Source organism: Patella vulgata, chromosome 8 (genome assembly GCF_932274485.2).
Source record: "Patella vulgata chromosome 8, xgPatVulg1.2, whole genome shotgun sequence".
Lineage (NCBI taxonomy): Eukaryota > Metazoa > Mollusca > Gastropoda > Patellidae > Patella > Patella vulgata.
In genome coordinates this window covers 8,397,196-8,424,560 of record NC_065886.2, presented here as the reverse complement: position 1 = coordinate 8,424,560, position 27,365 = coordinate 8,397,196, and the positions used below count along the sequence as shown (strand labels likewise).

The following is a 27,365-nucleotide window of genomic DNA, read 5'->3' as shown; positions in this document are numbered from 1 at the left end:
GCACACATCTTGTCAAAACTACAAACAGTGATAAAAGTAATTTGAATGAAATTTTCAATAATTTTATTTTACATTATCTATTTTTGAACCATTATAGCAAGAATGGTCTGCTCTCTGTATCTAAATCTTACATAATGTATCCTTAATTAATTATATTGATATTGCGTTACACATTAAACCACAGACACTATCCAGCACGTGCATTTCAATGAAATACGTCACGCGGGTCCAATATTTCAACTAGTATAAATAATGTACACTTAGCACATTGCCCGTGCCATTATTTGAAATAATTGTACGTCAACGTCCAAGGATTGCGTCACATCTTATTTTTAGACTTACAGTCATCAATACAGTAAGCCAATGTGCGTTTAAATTGATCACATTTAAAATTCGAATCATCTTTAGTAATCTGACAAGACGTCAAACTGTCTTCATCACCAGCGCAATTGACATCAAATATCCACACGGGCGACACAGTGAAGCTGTCGTCTACCGCCGCCTTGGCGTAAGTCGTATTTCCACAAACAACTCTAGCCGCATTATCATTCCAGTGTGTTCCACAAACAGAACCCCAAATACCATGGTAGAAAACTTCAACTTGATGGGATGCAGAGATTCTTGTTGCCCCTTCGTCTGAAAAATAAAATAAAGTTGAATGGGGAAGTTGTATATCATCAACATTTTGTGGGTTTTATAGGGAACCTACGTATACATGGGCGTCTGAAAAATAAAATAAAGTTGAATGGGGAACTGGTATATCATCAACATTTTGTGGGTTTTATAGGGAACCTACGTATACATGGGCGTTTGCAGAAACATGGTTCTTAGTCCCTTTTTCGGCGTATCTGACCGCGCGGAGCCTTGAGGGTGGTATTTTTGAAAATATGAAGTCGATTTCCATGCATTTGAGGCCATTTCTCAGTCATCAGCGGTATCTCCTTTATAGGCTGTCCAATAGGGCCCCTCCTGGGTCTCTTCTCTATAAGCTCCGCATGGGCAGGGGGGGGGGGAGAGGGGAGTGCCCCCCCCCCGCCCCTGGACACGCGCCTGATATATTATTTATTGCAGATAAAGTATCAAAAATGAAATTTCCGTTTTGTTATGCATTCCGTAACATTTTGTCGTAATTAAACCATTTTCCCTGTTGGTGACCTTTGAATAAAAGATTATCGGTCTAAATCCGGGGATGCTGCAGTTAAAGATCAATAGTAATAGATGTCGTGTACGTGGCCGGGTATGCTTTTAGAGCACATGACACCAAAGATGTGTTATACCTTTTGCACTATGTTCTCGATGGTGACCATGTTGTGAAGAAATGTCTAAGTTCTCCTACCTGAAGAGTCTGTGCTGATCTCACAAGCCACAGCTGCCACTTCTCGGGTTTCACAAGCTGAGCTGTTAGAGGAACTGCAGTCGCTTAATCGTTTCTCAGAACCAGAACAGCTGAAGGTTTTGTTCCATACAGTGAATGAATAGTATGGATACGCTGTGGAGGGTAGACGTCGTCCATTCTCTCCAAACCCCAGTTCACGACAAACCACTTTCGCCACATTGTCATCAAAACCATCAGCACATAGATTCCTCTCATTAGCTTGGTCGTCATAAACCCAAACCTTACCGTATCCAAGATACAATTTTTTAACTAAAGTGAGAGAGAGAGAAATGGGGTTAACGTCCATTCGACACAAACTAAGTAATTTCATTTCAATAATTCGCTTGTGCGTAGGGGGTCTTTAGGAATGAGAGGATACCGGAGGACCCGGAGAAAAGTCACGCGGTAGGACAGTCGATCCTACTCATTGTCACGTACAAGCAGGGGATCTAAACAATTTGGCCACCAAATGCGTATATATTCATATTTATTATGTCTATACAAGGATTAGGTCTATAGAGATGGGTGATCCCTAGAAGTTAATGAGGCATTTCAGAGTTGTTTTTGAGTAAAATCCTAACTTGCCCTTTTTGGCTTCCAGCTCAACCGAATTAACAAAGTAACGCTGGTTTATTTACAAACTCATTTAAAGCCGAACGTAAAGCCCATTTTAGATGTATGCGTTTTCGCCATAGAGATGCTCGCTCTAATTCTAATGCAGATGCAGTGTCATCGTTCCATGTAACGTGGAAACGACGCGAACACGCGTTAATGGAAAACGGGCTTTACTTCCTTTATATTGGGGGGTCACGGTGGCTAAGTGCGTAAGACGCTTGCTCGCTAGCTTGGAAGTCGGGTGTTCGATCCCTGCATTGGCCGAGAAAGTTCATCCAGATTTTTCGGTGTGGTTCCCCCTTGTCAGTGATGCAGGATTGAGAGCCTGACAAGGACAACTGTCTAGTCGTTCGGGTCTGACGAAAAACCGGGGTCCCGTGTACACATTGGCGTGCACGTAAAAGATCCCTTGGCAGTTATAATTCGATATAAGAGTAGTGCCGCTGTCCGGGTAAAATTTCCCTCATAGCACGCTTTTAGGCGTATGCCCGGCTTCGTTAGCTCAGTTAGGAGCAGGACAGTAAGACGTTAAACCCCATTTCATTTCATTTCTTTATATTGGATATTTGGAAAAGGAGGAGGGTCGAATGAGTGTAGATGAATACTGACGATGTTTTACTGACGAGGTTCCACATTACAGGACGGAGGGTCTGGCGAGAGACAGCCCACAGTGGTTCGAATGGGACGAAAAACCCACTGACTGTTGGAATTCGAAATAATACTAGGCCGTAGTACCTCATAGCACACTATGCCCGACTCCATTAAGCCAGTCGGTGCAAAAAGGAAGTGCTTTAAACCCCATTTGATTTCATTTCATTCCCGATACTCACCATGACCAGCCTCTTCCAGGTCTTGCTCACAAGAAACTTTAGCCACCGACGACGAATTCATACAGTTTGAACTTGCTTGAACTGTTGTGCATTCACTAAGATGAGACTCACTACCCATGCAATTATAAGAAACGTTCTTCATTTTCGCATTTCGGACTCCGGTGTCATCTAAAACAAAGTCAGATTGATGTGGAGCCCCTGATAGGAATCCCAACTGTCTACAGAACACTTGTGCTGTTGTCTTCGTGAGGTCCTCACCACACAGTTTCTCATATCCAGAGTCGTGACCATACACCAACATTACACCGCTTGAGTGACGAAATGTGCCGTCGAATTTCACTGAAACAATAAAATAAGAAAACTCAAATAGTTACATAAGCACATTATTTCATTAAAATATACAGATTCCAGCAATATCTAAAATGGAGCTAAACAAAATTAATCATCCCAGTGTGAAGTGAATGCATTTTCAGACTGTTTCTAGGACATCCGAATTCACCAACCGAATTTTCCCCATGTCAGTGGTGCCTCTAGTCGATCGGATGGGACGAAAAACGTAGTGAGTGTTCAATCCCAGTGTTGGCCGAGAAAGTTTATCGGGATTTTCCAGTGCCGTTCCCCCCCCTTGTCAGTGGTGCAATGGTTAACGATGGTCGCGCACGTAAAAGAACCCCCCATGAAAATTAAAATTGAAAATAAGTATCACTAGCAGGATACCCGGCTTCGCTCGGGGGTATAACTCCGAAACCGGAAGTGGTAGACTAACGCCACCTGGCCTATGTTACTCCCCTGTCCGAGCTACCCCTATACCCCAAATTTCAGACTCGGGGCAGACCTAGTGTAGCCGCCAACCCCGAACAGACAGACAGACAGACAAACGACAGTCACATATATATATATATATATATAGATCACAGTCGATGCTGAAAAATTGAAGCAGAGACCATTTTGTAATAATGATCGAGGCTTTAGTGGTTGAATGGAGTGATCGAGACTAAAAACTAAAAAGTCGCCAACCACACCGCCAACCACACCAGCTGTGGGGGTGAATGGTTTAGCACGTGTACATCCCCTTGGTTTTCTGCTGGTCCCCCGCCCCCCCCCCCCCCCACCTATACAAAATCCCCTACAAGCTATCGAATTATTGACACAAAATTTAACCATGTTAGTCCCGAAATGGCCTAGTTTGTGTCAAGTGGGTCTTTCTGTTATCAAATTTAACATAACCTCACCTTCTCCGTGACAGTAAATAGCATCATTGAGTCTGTGGCTAGGACAACTGGTTGAATGTGACAATCCTGTATTACTACATTTTAATAGTTCCGTGTCGTTTGAACCACAAGTGAAGATCGTGTTCCAATATCCCAATGTACTGTCTGTCTGTACCCTGTAAACAAGGTTTCCCGCCGATATGTATCCCAGTTCTTGACAGATTAAATCTTCCTCATCCGTAGTGATATACGAACACAAATACCTCCAGACACCTCCAATTTTCACCTGTACTGCCCCGTCATGTTTTGTCTTTCCGTCTGTTAAGCGGACTAAAATGTTAAGTAAATAATTGACATATAACGCTGAAAATAAATGGAGAGAGAGAGAGAGAGAGAGAGAGAGAGAGAGAGAGAGAGATGGGGTTTAACGTCCACTCGACACAAACTAGGTCATTTCGGGACTAACATATGGTTTAATTTTATTTCAATAATTCGCTTGCGCGTAGGGGTCTTTAGCAGTGGGAGGAAACCGGAGACCCCGGAGAAAACCCACGAGGTTGGACAGGCGAAATAAATGGATAATTTCGCTAGCGGATTGGCCCATCTAAGACAAATCCGTTACTCGGTAAGGGGTGCTGGAGTACGGCATTAATAGGGATCTTTCAGTTCTTAGGTAAGCCACATGGAGCTACGGTGGCTCAGTGAGTAGGACCTTCGCTCGATAGCCTAGAGATCCCGTGTTGTGCGTGGAAGTTCATCGGGATGTTCTGGCGTGGTTCCCCCAGTGGTGTAGGACGGAAGGCCTGGCTAGGGATAATGCATAGTCGTTCGGATGGGTCCAGTGTCCAAATTGGCGTGCACGTAAAAGAACCCCAGACAGTTGGAATTCGAAATATAAGTAGACCATACGGCCGCTGTCCAGGCACAATTTCCCTCATAGCACAATGTGAAGCATATGTCCGTCTTCATTTTTCGAGTAGGAGCAGAACAGTAGGACGCTAAACCCCATTTCAATTAATTTTCATTTCAGCTACGTCAAAAGATTTGCAACCTACAGGACAGTTGTTGCAGTTAAATGAATTTGTTTCTACTACAGAAAACAGCCTTTAAGATATATTGTTTCTCATCCTCGAGGCTTGAGGTGTTGCGCAGCACCCAATTAGTACTTTCGTGTTCAGACTGTGTTATAGAGTCGTCCGCTTATTGCTCTCGTGTTCAGACTTTCTTCTAGAGTAGACTATGTACTGCTTGCATGCTGGAGTTGCATGTACTTGATGGTCAAAAATCACAATTCGGATTTATTTTCTTTCAACTTTCGAGTCGCGAGCAAAATATGTACATGACTAGACGATCCGCAAAATTTGAACACTTTCGTTGTTAGCATCGCAGGGGGCGTCAGCCTGTCAACTGAAGTATCTTCTCGGTCCAACTGTCATTATTTGTCGTCTGTTGAAACTGTCGAGATAGTTATTAATCAGTAGGACATCTTTCAGAATAGCTGATATTTATGCCATGTGACCAAGCCAATACGTCCTTTAAAAGGCGATTATTCACGCTTCTGAAAACCACGTGTTATACAGTCTACATCATCTAAAACATTTCCATTTCTCTTCCGACTACCGTGTTACATGTTTTGACCTAAATGGATACATATCAAAGCCTACGACAACGATTCCCACACAGTTTTAACACGGTCGACACCAACACTGTCCTTTAACATGTATTCAAAATAACCCATGTACGTGTAAAACTCACCATCAGCTGTAAATGTGTGTGAAATGAAGCAAACCAGAAGGAATGTTATAAATATAACATGTTTGTACATACTGTTGAATATCTGTAGAAAATAACATAATATTATAAAACATGAAATGTATCGATACATACTAGTGAATATCGCTAGAAAATAACATAAGATTATAAAACATAAAATATATTGATACATACTGGGCCCTACTTCACAAAAATTTAAATGTCCTTAAAATCGTTTTAAATTAAATGTCATCGTAACTTAAGATAGATGAGTTTCACAAAACGATTTCAAGCATTATTTTTTAGATAAAATAGACTAAAATAATATTTCAAAGTAGCTAAGTCTCTATCTCAATATCACTCAAAATCGTCGACATTGAAAACACGATCTAACCGGGAAAAGATAGGCTTCTGATCATCCAATATTTAAGACAAATGCGTTTCTGTGCCATTTCTAACAAGGGACTCGAAGAACGAGGCTAGATATTCCACAAGTCATGTCAAAAGATGACTTCATATTCTTATCTGGATAACATGCACAATAAATACTATCAGTGTAGACTGGAATAACCAGACGCTAGAGGTTGTCATTCGATTGAGACCTCTGGCGTATTTCGCCGAAAATAATATTCATATTACATTATTATATGCGTTGCCAACCATTTGTGTCAATTTCTAGGTCCCAAATATCAGCGATTTAACTCTTTTAAGTAAAAAGTTTATCTTAACTTAAAATAATGGCATTTCACAAAACCATTTTGGGAACAATTTTAACTAAAATCAATTTTAACTTAGGCTAGCCGCCAAGCTCTCCTAACTTGAAATCACGACATTAACAAACATTGATTAGATCTGTTGCGACATATAGATATATTTGGAATAATGATAATATTGCAAATGGCCCGGGTCACATAATTTTAACATACCATCATTCACAAAACAATTTTCATTCAATTTCTTTAATAGCATGGGAAATACAGCTACTGTTGTACGTAAAATTACAACAACCCACAAGAAAATGATCCAGTCAGAACAAAACAGTCAATATCTCAAAAACTATCAATGTTAGACCCTATAAATGTATTATTAACATATAGGAACTCTATATCTCTGAGTGGGATAAAGCAGTCTGCATCAACCTATGACGTCCCACAGCTAAAGACCCCTACGCGCAAGCGAATTATTGAAATAAAATTAAACCATATGTTAGTCCCGAAATGACCTAGTTAGTGTCTAGTGAACGTTAAACCCCATCTCTCTCTCTCTCTCTCTCTCTCTCTCTCTCTTCTCTCCATATCACGGAGTCGTCTCTTCAAACAAAGATTTTTAAATAATAAGTACCAAACTGATTAACATACAGATCTATATTTCGTTTCGTTTTTTTTTACTTTCGATGGCCTACACTACATGAAGATCTGGCCGGTTGTTGCGATAGGTCACGTCAGAGGTCATACGCGCGGCAAGTGAGCCTATGACGTCAGACATTTGATTAACCAATCAGCATTAGTGTTACTAGTGGATTACCCACAGTTCCGTGCAAAACACGCCTAAAGCTCGCCGTAACAGACCGTCTCATTGGCTAATACCTCACACTATTCAGAACACGTCAATGATAACAAGTCTTCCAGATCCTAGTGTTGTAAAGACAAGTAATACGAAATTTTGAACTATAAAATACGAAACGAAATAGGATCTGTGTTTTAATCAGATTGAATAAGTACATGCATATTTACAGCTGTTGTGTGTGGTGCCAGGGCCGGCGTCGGAGACGCTATCTAAGCGATTTCTGGCAAGTAAAATTACTCAGCAATGAAGTGAAGTTTTAATTATTTTTTAAATCCCTTACCATGAAAGCACCACAGTCGATCGTGCTTTCCTGTGATGCTGAACTGGACAAATATATGCATAATACTACTAAGGTTGTGGACCCTATAGAGACCACAATTTATATCCGATTTTGATGAAACTTACAATGTATGTTTAAAACCAAAAGATCTCGATTCATTTCGATATTGGCCCATATCGGACCGTAACGTCTTGGATTATGGCCCCTGATAGTACGAAAAATCCCTTATTTCAGTCTGTGGTACCATCTAGAGGTCACAATTATTAATGATTGTAAAAACCGTCCAAATATATAACCGTTACACCATAATGTTCATGAAAGTCCGATCGAAACTTACCGTCGAATGGCCGCTACCCTTTACGTTAATAGTGTTGAAGTATGTAATACAAAGGTTGTGTACCTCTAGATTTCTGATTGCGATGAAACTTAAAATACGTGTTAAGTATCACTAGTTCATGGATGAGTTCAAGTTTGGTGGGGATCCTTTCTGGGGGTTATGCCCGGTTATCCCCCTGCCTTTCGCGCAAAATGGGAAATATGAATGGAGTTGGTGAATCATCCAGAGGCAACAGTTTTTGTCCGATAAAAATTAAACAAAGTGTTAAGGATCAAAAATTCCTGGATGGGTTTCCCTTTGGTAGGCATCAGGCCTTCCATTCTAGAGCTATACCCACTGCTATAGAATGTTAGAAAAACTCTTTCAAGTCATGTTTTAATCACCCAATCTGTCAGAGATACAACGGAAATCAGATGGAGTGAAATATTTAAGATCGACTTCTCAGTTAACTAATCGCGACCCTTGCAAATGAGGCTCTTAACCCAGGGATCAGTATAGTGCATAGCAGGGTTTATTTCTTCTGAAAGTCAACGTTCTACTTTTAGAGACACTGTGACAAATAAAATGAGATAGGGCTTAACGTCCTATAGTTCTGCCCCGACCTGGCTATGATGGAAACTTTGTCCGGACAGCGGCGTTACGGTCTATTATTTCGAATTCCAACTGTCAAGGGTTCTTTATCGGGGCCTCGGTTGACAGAAGGCTGTTAAATTTGTATCTAAACATACACTATGAAAGAGCTAAATCTGCCTATTGCAGTTCTATCTTTAGGCCCGAAATGTTATTTAAATTATTAAGTAGACATGAATTAACTTATCCAGGCCATTAACGTCCTACTGTTTTGCTCCGAACAGGCCCAGAGTTCATAAAGCATTCTCAGACTTAAGTTAAGAATTTACTCAAAATTGTTCCCCTTATTTTATCCAAAATATAGCCCTTTATAAAACGTTTGTTGTTTTAATGTATCAAATACATCAATAAGAAACTATGTGCAAAGTTTTGTGTTTCTGAATCAAAGATATTTCTCATAAACAGTGATTGAAAGTTGAGTAAATTCTTAACTTAAGTCTGAGAATGCTTTGTCAACTCGGGACCTGGGCTAATGAAGACGGGCATACGCCATACATACAGTGTGATATGAGTGTAATTTGGCCCGGACAGCGGCACTACGACCTACTCTTTTATCGAATTCCAGCTGGCAAGGGATCTTTTACGTGCACACCAATGTGTACACGGGACCTCGGTTTTTCGTCCCATCCGAACGACTAGATAGCTGTCCTTGTCAGGCCCTCCGCATTAAATCAATCATATAAGCTAGCTGTCTGTTCTCATATTAATACTGGGAGTGTATCATAATATTTACTAACGGCATCGGGTTACAAGTAAGATTGCGCAAACTTGGTCGATAGGTTATAATACTAGTCTAACGTTCTACATAATAACACGGTTTGGTATGTTCTTTAAATAATTTACAGCCGAAAATGGGTCCAGTTATTGAGCAGTTTTAAGGTAAAACAGGCCATGTCGTGTATGCTGAAGAAATTAAAACCTAGTGAAGTAATCCTGAGAACAAAAAAGATGTCGGTGTACGGCCCAGATCTGTCTGATTTCTTTCCTCACGTTTTACTTTATTCAGCATACACGGAGGGACGTGTTTTAAGGGCGGGGGCGCAGGTGGGGAGGCGAGAACACTTCCCGTCCCCTAGGTTGCTCTGAGCTAGTTACGGTCCTGTATATTACCAATTTGAAACAAATATAACACAATACAATGTTAGTATGTTAATATTTTTACTTTTTCCGGAATGATTTCTTAACATACGGAACCCTAACTTGTGCCAGAATCTCAACAGTAGCCATACTCAGAGCAGCTGTACAGTATGGAGTCATGATCAACGACGAATAATTCGAATTGAGTTTTGCCTGAATATTTACCAAATAACTGGATGGATATTAGTTATCTTCATGCATTATATACAAAGTTCACAATTTCATCTCATCATGTACATGTACATTATTTAAAATGTCTTTTAAAAATCCAAAACGGTATATTAATAAATGAAAATAAAGAAATTATACGGACCTATTGCAACAGTAGACTGCTATCTTGGCGATCCCCTCGTAATCAATGAATACAACAGTTTTGTATTTGTTCTCGTGATATATATTTCGCAATACTTTAGTTTTCATTTTATCGTAGTAACCACGATCGAAATTGTGAAATCTGGGCGTATACCAATGTGTCCTACATGTTTCACGGGATTGTTGAAAACTGAACTGTCAAGTCAAGTTGTTAAATGTTGGTAAATATGTTATAAAGAAGGCTGTTTCTAAAGTGTGGATAGATTATTATTCATTTATGTTAGAATAATAAGTATTTGATAAGTATATAGAATTTGTTACCTAAATAATAACTTTTTTGACGGGTAAATTCTTTTCTATGGAGTACATTTGCAATGGGGGGGGGGGGTGGTCCGAATGGTTAGCACGTGCGCGCTGTATCAAAAGGCCTGTCATAGGTTGTACGCTGTGTTGAGTGTGAATAAATAGTGAATGAAATTTGTTGCAAAATATTTTACTGTAAAACTTAATAAATATTTACTTGTTTACTTGTCAGATATCATAATGCTTTCAGACAAAAAGTTTCCAAGGGTCAATTACGAAGTCACAAAATGTTAACAATGTGTATTCAATGCAAAAATAGCTGAACACAAAATCAGTTTTAAGAAAATTTTGATGCTGTATTTACTAGTTTCCATATAGAACCTGAATATTGAATCCAGATGATGTTTGTGATGGTACTTCATACAACAAATCTAAAAGTAGTCCCTTGAAAAAAATGGTGGATATAAGAAAAAAAACCCCAAAAGCTGGATTATATGCTGGACTTGGTGTGCTAAAATAAAAATAGTTTTCAAAATTCGAAGTCTTAATGGTTGTTGTGTTTATATTCAGGCATATCCGTGAGACTTGGTGATTTTCCATGCTGTGTTGTTTTTCTATGGAAGAGTAACGTTGTCATCATTATTTCAATGTTCACAGTCCAAAATGCATATGTCAGCAGTTTAAAATACTTATTTTAGTTTTACAATTTGTAATTTCCATTGCTCTACTCAAGGTACTATAACAATGTCATAGTGTTAAAATACAGAATACACTTTTCAATAATACAAAATACAGTACAAGAGAGTCATGTATAAGCTATTTTGCGCATTACAGATTTCGTTTGGTGTGCTCTGCGCGGAGCTGTGGGTAAACCACTATAAACATCGACGCTGATTGATTAGTCAATGTCTGACGTCATAGGGTCAAAAGCCGCTCGTATAACCCCGACGCGACCTCCCATTACAACAGGTCAGATCTTCATGTAGTAGAGGTCATCGAAAGTATAAAAAAACGAAACGAAATACAGATCTGTATTTTAATCAGATTGTCAGACCTTTAAACACAAATTATACAGATGTATGACTGTCATATAATTAGTAAAATAATGGTTGTGTAGGTCCCTGTTTCTGTTTTCCCTTAATATAATATTAATGGTGAGGTAATTTTTAATGGACAGAAACACGATCGCCACTTAATAATTTAATTCGAAATTGGATAATCAAGTCTTTGTTTACTCGGTAATCGAGACTGTAGTTAAATCTTCAAACACCGATATCTGTTTTTCAACTGTTATCTATATCTTAAGTAATGTATCATTAAGTCTGAATATATAAACTATGACTTCTACGATATCAATATATAAACTATAGCTTCTACGATATCGCTCCTCTAGTAATGTATCTTTAAGTCTGAATATATAAACTATAGCGTCTACGATATCGCTCCCCAGTACTTTATTTGCTTATAGTTAATCCTAACCGATATTCGACACGATTCACTATTCATCCTACCTAGTTCACGACAATATAATGATCTACCCAACATTACAAAAACAGAACATAGGTCGCTAATAGCGCAGTGTGCTAATTTCCTAATTTCTACTTTTCGAGTTACATTTTGGCTTGTATAGCGTGTTGGCGCCTTCTTACTGACATCAATAAATACAAAAATATGACTAAGTCGAAAGTCGACAAGACGGTATACAAGCCAAAATGCAAGTCGAAAAGTAGAAATTAAGAAAAAACGGGGGGCGCTATTATCGCGGTGTGTTATTTCTTAATTTCCTATTTTCGAGTTGATTTTGGCTTGTATACCGTCTTGTCGCCCCACATTTTGTCGTAACTTCTACTTTTCGACTTTCGTGTTCTGAAGAGGCGAAAAGTAGAAATTATGAATGGTAGTTAAAGGCTTCCATATATAATACTAGTCTGATGTTCTACATAATAACACGGTTTGATATGTTCATTAAATAATTTACAGCCGAAAATGGGTCCAGTTATTGAGCAGTTTTAAGGTCAAAGAGGCCCTTTTGTGTACACTGAAATTAGGGCTGTACGATATTGAAAAAAGGGACGATATCGATATTGGCATTTTTTTCAACGATATAGTTAAATATCGTGATATTTAATAATAATGTCACTTTGCTATTAAATAAATTAAATATAAATGCATTAAAGCTGACTACAGCGTGACTAAGAATTTTGGGTAAGAATTGCTTTATTCATACACTTTAAACTTTGCTTTTTTTATAATATAGATTTATTAAAATGAACAAAACAACATCCTTTTTGGATAAAAACGTTTCAATGCTTTTTAACACAATAATAGGAGACATTACTTGTGCCTGTACAAATAATTAATTAAATACAACCGCTGATGTTTAAAAAGCGTCTGCTTGTGACCTTGTGTAAAGAAATTCTCAAATATCACGTTAGTAGATGCGTCCTTCAAGTCTTGTATTTCAAGTTCAAACAGTTTAACAAATACTAAATGATCCGGACTATCTCCCATTCAAGCATTCGATCGACTGCGGTATTCTTGGCCGAACCGTGACAGTAATCTATTTATAGATCGTTTTATTCTTGCTTTCAGAAATTAAGTTTCGTAGAGTTTTCTAAAAATATTCGTTTTTTAAAAATATGACAATCTATTTATAGCCTGGTAATTAGCCACGGTAGTGGGAAATTTCAGGCGTTTAGTAGGCCTAAGCTTTACATGTAGTAACAACTGACAAATTATTGTCGACTAAAAACAAAGTAAAACTAACACATACACGATGCAGTAAAAAACGGCTGCGTACACTGCGCAAGTGTTTTCAATATTTAACGATTCTCAAAACATTAGTTTTATTATAGTTTATTCATTGCCGTCGGCTAATTTCCACTGCTGTATAGTGTATTTATTATCTATTTTTATGATAATTTTTTTCGATATTTGAAGTTTTTGACGATATTCGATAAACCACTATATCGACGATTTTTGGCTACATGATATCGTAGTTGGGTCTGAAAATACCATATCGCGATAAATGACTATTTTGAGAATATCGTACAGCCCTAACTGAAATTAAAACCTCGTGAAGTAATCCTAAGAACAAACTGATGTCGGTGTACGGCCCAGATCTGTCGGATTTCTTTCCTCACGTTTTACTTTATTCAGCATACACGGAGGAACGTGTTTTAATCCTTAGGTATATTGCTAGTTTAAGACTAATATTACACAACACAATATTAGTATGTTAATATTTTTACTTTTTCTGGAATGGTTTCTTAGCATACGGAACCCTAACTAGTGCCAGAATCTCAATAGTAGCCATACTCAGAGCAGCTGTACAGTATGGAGTCATGATCAACGACGAATAATTCGAATTGAGTTTTGACTGAATATTTACCAAATAACTGGATGGATATTAGTTATCTTCATGCATTATATACCAATTTCACAATTTCATTTACCGTGTACATGTACATTAAATAATGAAAATAAAGAAATTATACGGACCTATTGCAACTGTAGACTGCTATCTTGGCGATCCCCTCGTAATCAATGAATACAGCAATTTTGTATTTGCTCTCGTGATATATATTTCGCAATACTTTAGTTTTCATTTTATCGTAGTAACCACGATCGAAATTGTGAAACCTGGGTGGATACCAATGTGTCCTACATGTTTCACGGGGTTGTTGAAAACTGAACTGTCAAGTCAAGTTGTCAAATGTTGGTAAATATGTTATAAAGAAGGCTGTTTCTAAAGTGCGGATAGATTATTATTCATTTATGTTAGAATAATAAGTATTTAGAGGTTTGATATAGAGTTTGTTACCTAAATATCATTTGTTCATAGGACAAATTCTATTCTATGGAGTACTATTTGTTACCTAAATATATTTTTTTTGTAGGGTCACAATCTAATTAAAATACAGATCTATATTTCGTTTCGTTTTTTTATACTTTCGATGGCCTACACTGCATAAAGATCTGACAAGTTGTAGCGATAGGCCGCGTCAGAGGTCATACGATCGACTTTTGACCTATGACGTCAGACTTTTGATTAACTAATCAGCATTGATGTTACTAGTGGATTACCCACAGTTCCGTGCAAAACACGCCTAAAGCTCGCCGTAACAGACCGTTTCATTGGCTAACTCCTCACACCATTCAGAACACGTCAATGATAACAACTCTTCCAGATCCTAGTGTAGTAAAGATATGTAAAACGAAATTTTGAACTATAAGAACGAAACGATATTTGCAATACAACGTATTTTCCAATAAATCATTAACTTGCAGGTTTAAACATTGATTAGTGGATTACGAGTGTAAAATCAAACTTTGGCTGTACGCTGTGAGGGGTGTGAATAAATATTCAATAAAATTTGTTGCAAAATATTTTACTGTAAAACTTTATAAATATTTACTTGTTTACTTGTCAGATATAAGAAAAAAATAATTTGATTATATGCTGGGCTTGGTTTGCTAAAACAAACACAGTTTTCAAAATTCGAAGCCTTGTTGGTTCCAGTGTATATATTGGTTGTTGTGTATATATTCAGGCATATCTGTGAGACTTGGTGATTTTCCATGTTATATTGTTTACTATGGAAGAACAACGTTGTCATTATTATTTCAATATCCACGGTCCAAAATGCATATGTCAGCAGTTTAAAATACTTATGTCATGTTTTACAATTTGTAATTTCCATTGCTTCACTAAAGGTACTATACCAATGTCATAGTGTTAAAATACAGAATACACTTTTCAATAATACAAAATACACTATAAGAGAGACATGTATGAGCTATTTTGCACATTACACACTCGTTTGGTGTGCTCTGCGCGGAGCTGTGGGTAAACCACTAGAAGCATCAAAGCTGATTGCTTAATCAATGTCTGACGTCATAGGGTCAAAAGCTGCTCGTATGACCCCTAGCGCGACCTCCCATTACAACTGGTCAGATCTTCATGTAGTTGAGGCCATCGAAAGTATAAAAAACGAAACGAAATACAGATCTGTATTTTAATCAGATTGTCAGACCTTTAAACACAAATTATACAGATGTATGACTGTCAATATTAGTAAAATAATGGTTCTGTTTTCCCTTAATATAATATTAAATAAATCATTATATATGATATGTTAATATTATAATTGATGGTACATGTGATGAGGTCATTTTTAATGGACAGAAACACGATCGCCACTTAATAATTTAATTCGAAATTGGATAATCAAGCCTTTGTTTACTCGACAATCGAGACTGTAGTTAAAGGACAATATTGGTGGTGTCAGTCATTATTACATATGTGATAGAACTGGTTAAATACATTCCAAATATAATTTTAACACAGAGATCATTGCTACGGGAGACGTGTAACAAGCACGCGAAGAAACGGGAAGTGACGCCAAACATGACAAACACGAGTTGTCCTTCTATATAGCTGACTGAAGTAACGAGCGATCACAGACAAACGATCGAATTTCATTTCACTGATAATTCCGTTGAAGTTGAAAAGTTATTATACCGGACGGTGAGAGGGTATCTCACAATTCAAAAATAGAATTGACTGTCACTTGCGCGTAGAGGCTTAAGCAGTGGGACGAAACCGGGCGACCCAGAGATAACCCACGAGGTTGTACACGCGTCCCTACTTCTTGTCACGTACAACCGGGGAATCGAAACCACGCCTGTTGACTAAATGACAGACCTTATGATACAGCGCGCACGTGCTAACCATTCAGCCATACATATATATAGCATCATACATTATCACCATAATATTATAAGTTTATGTATGATTGCAAATCCGACGGATCCTATCCAAATGTCACTGGATTCACCCGTGAAAGTTGTGCTGCCTCTGTATTTGAAAGCGATAAATGATCAATTTGTTCAATACAATACACAACACAACTGTCCCAGTTGTTATCTAGCTCCTGGCCTGATTGCGCAAGGTAGCAACCAAACTGTCTCATTACTTAACCCGATCAACAGGTGATTGTGAAAGGTAAAGTGTACGATCTTCCACTGTATCAACAAATACTACCAGGTATAAAGTTGATTATCAGCAATGGCTATCGACGTGAACAGGGCAGAGTTTAATTATTTGTTTGAAATTTGCGTTCTTTGGCCATCAAATAATAACATTTATGTAAATGGCGTTCTGTGTCCTAATCTATACGTATGAAATATTAAATCACAAATAAATGTTATTATTTGATGGCCACAGAGATAGCAACATGGCGCAAATTTCAAACGTATAATTCTCAATATTTAAACAGGTCAGATTCGTCGGTTTACGTGAATATAGGCCACGACCACACTCTATTACTAGCAACCAGGGGCGTAAATGTGAGGGGGTGTGGGGGGGTGGTACAGTCGCAAAATCAGTGCAGTCGGTTGCTGACTGCACACGCCACGCTACTCCCGTAAAACTTTAGTATAAAAAAACCTTGTCAACTTAATGTGTTTCACTCTTATTCTGTTGTGAGTATGTAGGTCTAAGAACAAAATTTCCCCCAGGGAGAAAAATAGTCGGTCTCAAATTAAGTGCAGTCACTGCAGTCGGTCTCAAAATTATGCATCGCCGTCTTACTGAATTAATGAGGTAAACAAATAATGCCAGAATAGATCCCAAAGTCGGTCGCAAAATATGAGCAGTCGGTATCAAAATAAATGCTCACTGCACACGTCACTCTACTCACGCAAAACTTTAGTATAAAATAACCTACACCCCATGGCAAAAAAATAGTCGGTCTCAAAAAAAAGTGCTCACCGCAGTTGGTCTCAGACTAAATGAATTAATGGGGTGTTTTCTGACCATCAGAATTCTGCAAAATCTCTCCCCAAAGTCCAGGGCATTTCAAAGACCAAGTAAGCGCCCCATTGAGGTAAAGTGCCCTCAGGCCCAGTCCTCAAAAATTAAAAGCTCAGTTACATATCGGCGCTCAATTTCATTATGCCATCATTCTTCAACTTCTTCTCTGACTTTTTCTATCTCATCACTATCATATTTACTTTCAGTGAATCGCCCAGTTAGTAGTACCACTAGTGAGTGAGTCGTGGGTCAAAAGACTGTAGAATTGTTAGTTCTACTCTCACAAAACAGGCGACATTGACAGATAGGCCTCAAGATTCTGTCCCATTCCTTATCCTCTCGTTAACGAGAATTTGGATCCATTTGCCATGACATTGACTAAAATTGTCAGGCCCAGTCCCAAAACTTAAAAGCTCGGTTACACATCTTAAATTTTTTCGCAGCTGCGGCGCTTTATTCCATTATAACATCATTCTTCCACTCCTCTGTTGTCTTATACTGTCTCAGCACTATCATATTCACGGTTATACTGAACTGCCTAGTTATGTTAGTAGTACCACTGGCACTGGTGTGTGGGTCGTGGGGCGTCAGACTATACAAAAGTTCTGTCAACTCTTGCAAAACAGGCGGAATTGACAGGGGCAGATCTCGAGATTTTGTCTAAATGACTCACATTTCTGGCCCCCTCGTCCACAAGAATTTCTCCCAGCAATGACCTCAAATGCCAAGATATTGGCTCAATTTTTCAAAATTTTCTCAGGTTGCTCAGTGTTATAGGCACAATCATATATGACATAAACTTTATGTCAACTTAAATAAAACTACTTTCCAGCGAGACAACGATCGGCAAACAACTATATAATTATACAAAACCATCTATGTTCTACCGGGACGCTCAATGTTATAGCCAGTATTTTGTTGACTTTCATTTTGGGGTGGGATTATGGCTGAGGTGGCGCCCTAGATTTTATACCCCCCCCACCCCTATCTAGATCCGCTACTTCACATGGCCCCTACAAAACTCGCACCTGTGGTGCTCGGTTCCTGACTGCGTCACTCGTACTAGGGTATGTAACACTTTCTTAGTGAAAACAGAGGTTAGTTTCGTAAATATATGGTTTATTTACAACGGGAACAGAATATCAAACGTCTACATAAATACATCAACACTACAAAAACTAGACTATACTGGAACTTTTACTACGACAGGACTACATCTAACCATATTGAATCTACCATTCCGCCCGTCTGCCAAGGCAGCCGCTGAACTCAGGTGAGTCCATACACTCGTCCAAGCCTTTCTTCTCCGCCCGGCTCCTCTCTGCTAACTGTCAGTGAACTCCTCAATATATACCCTTGCACACATGGTCATACATGCAATTGTCTATTTTATCTCGTCACGGCATGCCTACTGACCAATGCATATTCCTTTGAAGTAAAGCGGAGCGTGCGCAAAGACCACACGTAGTTTGTAAAGATCATACTGAATCAATTAGATGTTTAATAAGTTCGTGCTTAACAGAAGTTTATATAGAGGTGAAAGTCAAAATTCATATATTGTTAAAACTAGCAGAGTTCATTAAGTTCTATGTACCTAAATGATACTGTTTAATTTGGTGAGAAATATATATCACTTTGTCACATTCCTTTCTCACCCTTGAGTTATTTACTAAAATAACTAACACAATTCCCACAGGCGGGACACCGCTTCATCTGTATTACGTGATGGTACACACAAGAAAGTGACATCACACACGATATAAGAACGGCACTCATTATATAAACGTCATTTCTAAACATTATTAGAAGGAAACCCATACAATCAAAATATAATTTGAAGAAAAAAATAGCAAACATTTTATAAAATAGAAAATGTACATATATAGAAAAATAAAATTAGCATAGGATTTTGTCATATTGTTTTTTACTTGAGATAAATGATATTGAATGAATTGAACACATTTTACCAATCTTAAATAAGATATTTTTCAAAGAACTTATCAAAATTAACAACGGTTTATCTCTCTATTTCTTAAATAAAACAAAACACCACATACGCTTCTAACCTAAGCGCGACCCTTCTTCCTTGAGGGTATAAAAACCGATTCCTCTTAATAGAAATACACAAAACTCTCGAATTTACGAGGCAAAAATACACAAAACTCTCGAATTTACGAGGTAAAACCCTTTAAAACCCTACCCGTTACGTCGGGGTATATACAAAACACACATTTAATAACATAGGAGATAAAACCGTGAATACTATGTGAATGTTTGTGAGTTAATATCTTCACCACAAATATAGCGATGGACGATGAAATATCTATTCAACCGTCTATTCAAGAATTTCCTAATTAGGAACTTAACTCAATTCCAGCCAAACAATCACAAAATATTTTACTTTTCAACATAAACCTCTTACTTTGTTACCACTAATTTTAAAAACCAAAATATGTGTTCAAAAACAAACAATTATAATTTATATTCTTTTAAAAACAAAATGACTCACTGTAAAACAACAATCACACACATTTTTCTGATCCCCGCAGTTCCGCCGCCATTGATCTGAAAGTCTTTTTTTTTATGATTTCTTGGTTCTTTCTTAATGTCCATCTGTAACACTATTTTCTATTGAAACCGCGTCTGCCACCCACGGTTTCACAGATAAACGTTGCAGTCCTGCATTTTTGTAAATTTGTCTAGCGGTGAAACATCCATTGTCTGCCACGCGGGATTTTCTTCTTTATCACGACAACACACCCAGGGGTCTTGTTGGTCGATGGCACCAATTACTAATCACTGTAACACTTTCTTAGTGAAAACAGAGGTTAGTTTCGTAAATATATGGTTTATTTACAACGGGAACAGAATATCAAACGTCTACATAAATACATCAACACTACAAAAACTAGACTATACTGGAACTTTTACTACGACAGGAATACATCTAACCATATTGAATCTACCATTCCGCCCGTCTGCCAAGGCAGCGGCTGAACTCAGGTGAGTCCATACACTCGTCCAAGCCTTTCTTCTCCGCCCGGCTCCTCTCTGCTAACTGTCAGTGAACTCCTCAATATATACCCTTGCACACATGGTAATACATACAATTGTCTATTTTATCTCGCCACGGCATGCCTACTGACCAATGCATATTCCTTTGAAGTAAAGCGGAGCGTGCGCAAAGACCACACGTAGTTTGTAAAGATCATACTGAATCAATTAGATGTTTAATAAGTTCATGCTTAACAGAAGTTTATATAGAGGTGAAAGTCAAAATTCATATATTGTTAAAACTAGCAGAGTTCATTAAGTTCTATGTACCTAAATGATACTGTTCAATTTGGTGAGAAATATAAATCACTTTGTCACAGGTATGGGCATCAGTCGGTCGCAATTTCGCTTAACACCCCCCCCCCCCCCAAACAAAATCGTTATGTACGCCCTTGCTAGCAACTGTAGCAGCAGAGGCAAACGGGAACACAGATTACAAAATCGACTTGTAGATACTGATCATAATTTTTGCTCACATTTATACATGAATGTTTGGATTTACGATATATTCTCGTTTGCTCCTATTGTACTTTTCCATTTGTGTCTTAAACGTGTGGGAACCACGGTGGCTCAGTGAGTAAGACGATGGCTCGCTAACCTAGAGGTCCCGTGTTCGATCCCTGCGTTGACCGAGAAAGTTCATCGGGATTTTCCGGCAAAGTTCCTCCTTGTCAGTTTTGCAGGACCGAAGGTCTATCAAGGGACAACGTATATTCGCTGGCGTGCATGTAAAAGACCCCTTTTGCAGTTGGATATAGGGGTAGGTCGTAGCACAATTTCCCTCAGTATATGACATACGCCCGTCTTCATTAAGCTAGTCGGGATAGTAGGACGTTAAACCCCATTTCATTTCATTTCATTACATTTCATTTCATTTCCTTAAATGTTTCTGTAAAGGTTCGAATATTAACAAAGTTCTCAATGCACAAAGATACATTTTGACACTTTTATTTGAAAAACCTACGTGTCAAGCCGTGTTCCGGATACACGATGTATAATCAGTTTAGCCCCTTCACGATGTATAATCAGTTTGGCTCCTCCATGATGTGTAATCAGTTTGGCTCCTCTATGATGTGTAATCAGTTTGGCTCCTCCATGATGTGTAATCAGTTTGGCTCCCCCGCGCCGTGTAATCAGTTTGGCTCCTCCATGCCGTGTAATCAGTTTTGCTCCCCCATGATGTGTAATCAGTTGGGCTCCTCCATGATGTGTAATCAGTTTGGCTCCTCCATGCCGTGTAATCAGTTTTGCTTCTCCATGATGTGTAATCAGTTAGGCTCCCCCATGGTGTGTAATCAGTTTGGCTCCTCCATGATGTGTAAACAGTTTTGCTCCTCCATGATGTGTAATCAGTTTTGCTCCTCCATGATGTGTAAAAAGAAAGTTGTGGAGGCTGAGCATTCTAGGGAGCATCTTCCCTCGAAACTTTATTCAAATCGGCACTTTAACGTTTTGATTAACACGACATAAGACATTTTTAGAATGTGTTTCTCTTCTACTCATATAATTTAGGAAAAAAGTTATTTGGTCAAGAAAGTTTGTGTCTGTGTGCGAGTGTGTGTTGTTGAGGTTTCCTACCCCCCCCCCCCCACACACCGCAATTCCACGTGTGCATGCTGTCTGCTAACATTCTATTAAACAGCAATATCAATCTTTGCGCACGACAAGTTCATCGCATACTTAACGGCCGAGTAGAATCCGGTACGAAATGCCATATATCGGACGGATACAGTATCGTCACGTGTCCATGTTAGCACAGGTCCATTGTAGTCCATAGTACCTGGTCTGAGATACACCGTAGTACTTGTCCATTGTATCCAAAATGGTGTATATTGGTTAGGAATTAACAAGAATTGCGTATCAACCGTTATTGCCTTGAGGCTAGTACCAACTGCTGCTCTCACCATGGTGCGTTGGTTATTGAAGCCACCAATCACCAACTCAAAAACCAAACTAGAAATATTTGTAGATTCAAATAATCCTATTACTGCATCCTTGTTGCCCTTTATCCACACTAATTCTGATTGCTTATGTTCAATGTTCCTGAATTCTCTGTAAGATGAACCTGCTCCAAGAGAAATTATTTCACAATTGCACAAATAGACACCACATATTATACAAATAAACTGAAGCCACCACTGAGCCGCCATTTCAATCTCTGACTCAAGAGCGCTTGAAGATATCAGTGTTGAAATTCTAACTATGTATTTATGTTTAAGAGCGGGGTCCTAAATCCAGTTTTAAATCCCAGCAACAGATAAACATATGTCTTGTTTATCAGCACATAACCGGATTGTCTTGTTTACAGCATTTTACTGGAATCGGCATTGATCGTATTATCATCAGAGACAATTCAGACTACAATAAATATCTATAGACATTTCCTTAAAGGAGCTAAACCTGTAACTCAATATTGTTCATGATATCCGAAATAAACAACAGAAATTAGTATGAATTCAAGATTTGTCCAATTTAATCAATAGGTCTATTGATGGTATTTTTTTTGCCGATAAAACATGCGATTCTAATATTCAATATTTCCGATACAGTGAACATTTTAAATCAGTATGTACACGAGTCTTGTAGTCTATGATTTTGGGTGCCATTTATAACGAAACGACAAAATAATAAGTAGGCGTAAACATCTGTCGTTGTTTAACGCCCACTCCACACAAACTAGGTCATTTCGGGACTAACATATTGTTCAACTTTATTTCAATAATTCGCTAGCGCATAAGGGTTTTTCAATGATGGACTTTATGACCAAACGCGCACGCGCTAACCATTCAGCTATCCAGCCTCCCTAATTGATTGAACATTACAATTATGTTTTTAAAAAATTGAATATAAATGTGCTTTTACAGTCATTTTCATCTATGCTAAGGTTCTCAAGAATCGAGTTAAACGCCCTATAAAGATGCATTATGTACCAGATAAATCTGCTTAGTGAAGATCCTTTGTCTGTCTCCAAATGTTATAAAATTTATTATTTAGACATTTATTCACTCGACGCCCATAATAAACTCTCTAGGTTATGTAATGGATTAGAACCCTCTCGCCATTTAAAAGTTATCCATACAATGGTTTATAAGATAATTTGTACATTATCGTTGCAAGGGTACTTGACGGTCGAGACTATGTAGTTAAAACTTCAGAATAAAGTAATTTGAATGAACCTTTAAATATATTCATTTTGCATTATCTGTTGTTGACCAATTTTCAAGATATCCCCTTGTTTTGAACTATTATAGCGAAAACTGTCAGCTCATTATCTAAATCTTACATAATGCATCTTTAATATGTTAAGAGTCTGGGTTTACACATAGCTATAGTAATTACTTGGTTTTTTTTGTTGCGAATAACCCAGAACACTACGCGCTGTTCAAACAAACTCCCGTGTTTATTGAATTGCGTTGTGAACAAAAGAACACGGAAGTTCAGTGATAAATACAAATTAATTGATCAATTATATCATTAATGATGTTAAGCAAAAATACCACATTGCTTTAACCCCCCCCCCCCCAAAAAAAAAAACAAAACAAAAAAAACAAAACAAAACAAAAAACACGGTATATGTCTCTTCTATCGAAGAATCCATCAGAAAAAAAAACATGTTTTAGGTCTCAAAAAATAAACAACTGTAGAAATAATGATGTCAGTCATGAAGTCTATTGATAACTCAACATCACCGTAGTCTATGCACTTTTAGTGTATTCTCTGGAATCTTCGTTGTTGATTAAAAGAAGACAAGACTGTTGATGGTTGTTAATAGTTCTCTATATTCTTTGGTAAACAGTAATCAACAAATATCACAACAGACAATTAATATAACAATTATTGGTCCAATGCTTAATAGTAAATAAGCTCCAATGTGGATATGGGAATTGACATAAACTTATGTCTCCAAATACAGGTAAATAAGGTCTGTCCTTAGGTATGTGATCTAAGTTGATCTCCCAAGACACGTGTGTAGCCAGCTCTCCCCAAATTCTGTCATTTTGGGTCTATATATCCCCATGCATCGCCTAGGGCATTAATCCTATAAATCTACAAACAATATACCCTGGTAACTAAACGCTATAGCCCGTTGACGTTAATTATAATTTATAAGCTCAATTTAAAGTTTAAAACAAAGAATACTGGAGACAGGTGATTAATGAAATATATAAGACAATATGAAGTAGATATAAATGGTGGGTAATTAAGGTGGATTAAGATCCATTAAAATATAATTGACTGAATTATGTAATACTGTGCGGATTAGCATGACGTATTAAACATTTACTATTGAGTCCAAATTCACCCTACTATAATACTCCCAGATTTTAAAAAAAATATTCGTCCCGAATATTAATCGGCAACATATAAAAACAATCATAATACATCATATCAATATCAACATATATAAGTACAAATATAAAAATTAACAAATTCTGTAAAGCGGATGGGAGTCGACATATAGTGGATATGGGTGCCCTCACCCGGTTTAATAAAAATTATAAAACAGAAATATAAAAAATCATAATGAAACACACACTAAGTATATAGAATACAAATATTAATAAATATAAATTGGAATAGGTATGTGGCTTATCAAGGTAATTGTATTGTCAGTCTTTATCACGTAAATAAAATAATTAAAATCGCTTGTTAAAAGATTTGTTTCTAAATTTATTTTTATGTACTGGTCCACTGTTATTTCGCCAATTATTTGGTGGGCCATTATTAAAATAATTTACTCCATTATCATATGGAGGCATATTCGATGGACCCCCATAAAAATCATCTCCATTATTATACTTCCAAGTATTGGGTGGTCCATCATTAAAATCGTTGCCACCATTATCATATGGACCAGTATTGGGTGGGCCATCATAAAAATCGTCCCCGTTATTACAGGGCCAAGTATTGGGTGGACCATCATAAAAATCGTTTTCATCATAGTCGTAATATTCGTCCAAATCTTGTTTTAAATGTTCATTTTCTTCTTTAAGGTCTTCGATCTGTTTCTGATGTTCAATAAGCTCGCATATTACGTCACTCTTACTCGACTCTAAAAAGTTTTCCCTCACGCCCAATCTTTCAATTTCGAGCATAGCGTTTTCATGGGTCTTTTCTAATTGTTCTTTAGACCGTAACAATTCGTCGAGATCAAGGTGCATCTCAAGTTTATGTTTATGCGCGCTTTCAAGTTCCGAGGTCAATTCAGAGATTTTCCTATTTAATTTATTAGCTTCAATGTTACATTTATCATGGCTTAGATTTTGAACAGGCGTGTTCCTAATAGTATGGGCAACGTCTAATTTTTTCATCACTTCTTTTAACTGTTGCTTTATCACGCCATTTAAATTTTGCATTTCATGAAATGCTCGTATGCCAATTTGCGAAAATGGAAGTTGCCTCATAAAGAATTTCCGCGTTTCATATTCATGTTTTCTTTTAGAGTCGCGATCGGTTTTAGCCGATGTTTTATTTTTATTTCTTTGAACATTTAAAGAAACAGATCGTTTGACTTTATACTCATGTTTAGGAGCAAGAGCACGAGGACTATGATTTTGATAATTAAACTGACAATAACTCGATGGCGCATGGCGATTACCCTGATAAAAAGACCACATACCTTTTTGTCTTCTGTTATCTAAAGCTCCATTTGATGACGTCGGCTTGAATATTCCAAAGTCTTGACTGTACGAATTTCCACCATGGTCTGGATATCTTGGATTAGATGACAGAAACATTTTCGACTTCTTCCCGCTTTTGCTTATCTAGGGTTAGTGTAGCTGTGGTTTCTTCTTCCTCGGGACTGTTGGTTTCCAATTCTGCTTTCTTGCATATTTATATTGTTGGAAGGTGTTCTAGCTCGTTCTAAACTTCTCGCTTGGCTGTTTGAGGTACGAACGAAATCTTGCCACTCAAAGCAATCTCCCCATTTGTACAAGTGCACTTTTAGTGTATTCTCTGGAATCTTCGTTGTTGATTAAAAGAAGACAAGACTGTTGATGGTTGTTAATAGTTCTCTATATTCTTTGGTAAACAGTAATCAACAAATATCACAACAGACAATTAATATAACAATTATTGGTCCAATGCTTAATAGTAAATAAGCTCCAATGTGGATATGGGAATTGACATAAACTTATGTCTCCAAATACAGGTAAATAACGTCTGTCCTTAGGTATGTGATCTAAGTTGATCTCCCAAGACACGTGTGTAGCCAGCTCTCCCCAAATTCTGTCATTTTGGGTCTATATATCCCCATGCATCGCCTAGGGCATTAATCCTATAAATCTACAAACAATATACCCTGGTAACTAAACGCTATAGCCCGTTGACGTTAATTATAATTTATAAGCTCAATTTAAAGATTAAAACAAAGAATACTGGAGACAGGTGATTAATGAAATATATAAGACAATATGAAGTAGATATAAATGGTGGGTAATTAAGGTGGATTAAGATCCATTAAAATATAATTGACTGAATTATGTAATACTGTGCGGATTAGCATGACGTATTAAACATTTACTAGTGAGTCCAAATTCACCCTACTATAAAGAAACTAATTTATTTTTTATTTCCAATTTCTTTTTTTGGAATTTTGTAAAATAATTTCTCAATTCTATTTTGAATTTTGTAAGTTATTGTTGTTTTATTTTTAATTTTGAACTTTGTAAATTAATTTTGAATTTTGTAAATTAATTTTGAATTTTGTAAATTGATTTTGAATTTTGTGAATTAATCTATAATTTTGTAAATTGATTTTGTTAATTGATTTTGAATTTTGTAAATTAATTTAGAATTTTGTAAATTAATTTAAAATTTTGTAAATTAATTTAGAATTTTGTAAATTAATTTAGAATTTTGTAAATTTTGTAAATTAATTTAGAATTTTGTAAATTTTGTAAATTAATTTTAAATTATGTAAATTAATTTTAAATTATGTAAATTAATTTTAAATTTTGTTAATCAGTTTTAAATTTTGTAAAATAATTTGGAATTTTGTAAAATAATTTGGAGCATTTGTTACAAAGGAAAAACTGCTAACTAATAAACGGATAAACGAACAATCGATAGGGCTCATTCATTCTCTTATGCCCCTATGCTTCACATTAAATTTGAAAATCAAAATCCTACTTGCTTGTTAGA

At 37.2% G+C, this 27,365-nt stretch overlaps 2 protein-coding genes across 2 annotated transcripts in view; one reads left to right on the top strand and one right to left on the bottom strand.

Moving 5' to 3' along the window:
- Positions 1-11,365, top strand: part of LOC126830957 (zinc finger protein 816) — a 402,542-nt gene extending 391,177 nt beyond the window's left edge. Inside the window, exon 3 of the transcript XR_008788963.1 lies at positions 11,318-11,365. The gene's annotated coding sequence lies outside the window, so the exon portion shown is untranslated. The remainder of the gene's footprint in view (positions 1-11,317) is intronic.
- On the bottom strand, positions 229-4,349 carry LOC126830978 (scavenger receptor cysteine-rich domain superfamily protein). Its single transcript, XM_050561579.1, has 4 exons — positions 4,053-4,349; positions 2,821-3,159; positions 1,337-1,645; positions 229-636 (listed from the first exon to the last, which is right to left on the bottom strand). Exons 2-4 carry the CDS (start codon positions 3,119-3,121, stop codon positions 320-322), a joined length of 927 nt encoding a protein of 308 aa, XP_050417536.1. The 5' UTR covers positions 3,122-3,159; positions 4,053-4,349; the 3' UTR covers positions 229-319.
- Positions 11,366-27,365: the final 16,000 nt, after the last annotated feature.

Coding starts and splice junctions, on each gene's coding strand:
- LOC126830978 (XM_050561579.1), bottom strand. CDS start 3,121: ATGTTGGTGTATGGTCACGACTCTGGATATGAGAAACTGTGTGGTGAG. Junction 1,646..2,820: donor CCTGGAAGAGGCTGGTCATG/GTGAGTATCGGG, acceptor CTCTCACTTTAG/TTAAAAAATTGTATCTTGGA. Junction 637..1,336: donor GATCAGCACAGACTCTTCAG/GTAGGAGAACTT, acceptor TTTATTTTTCAG/ACGAAGGGGCAACAAGAATC.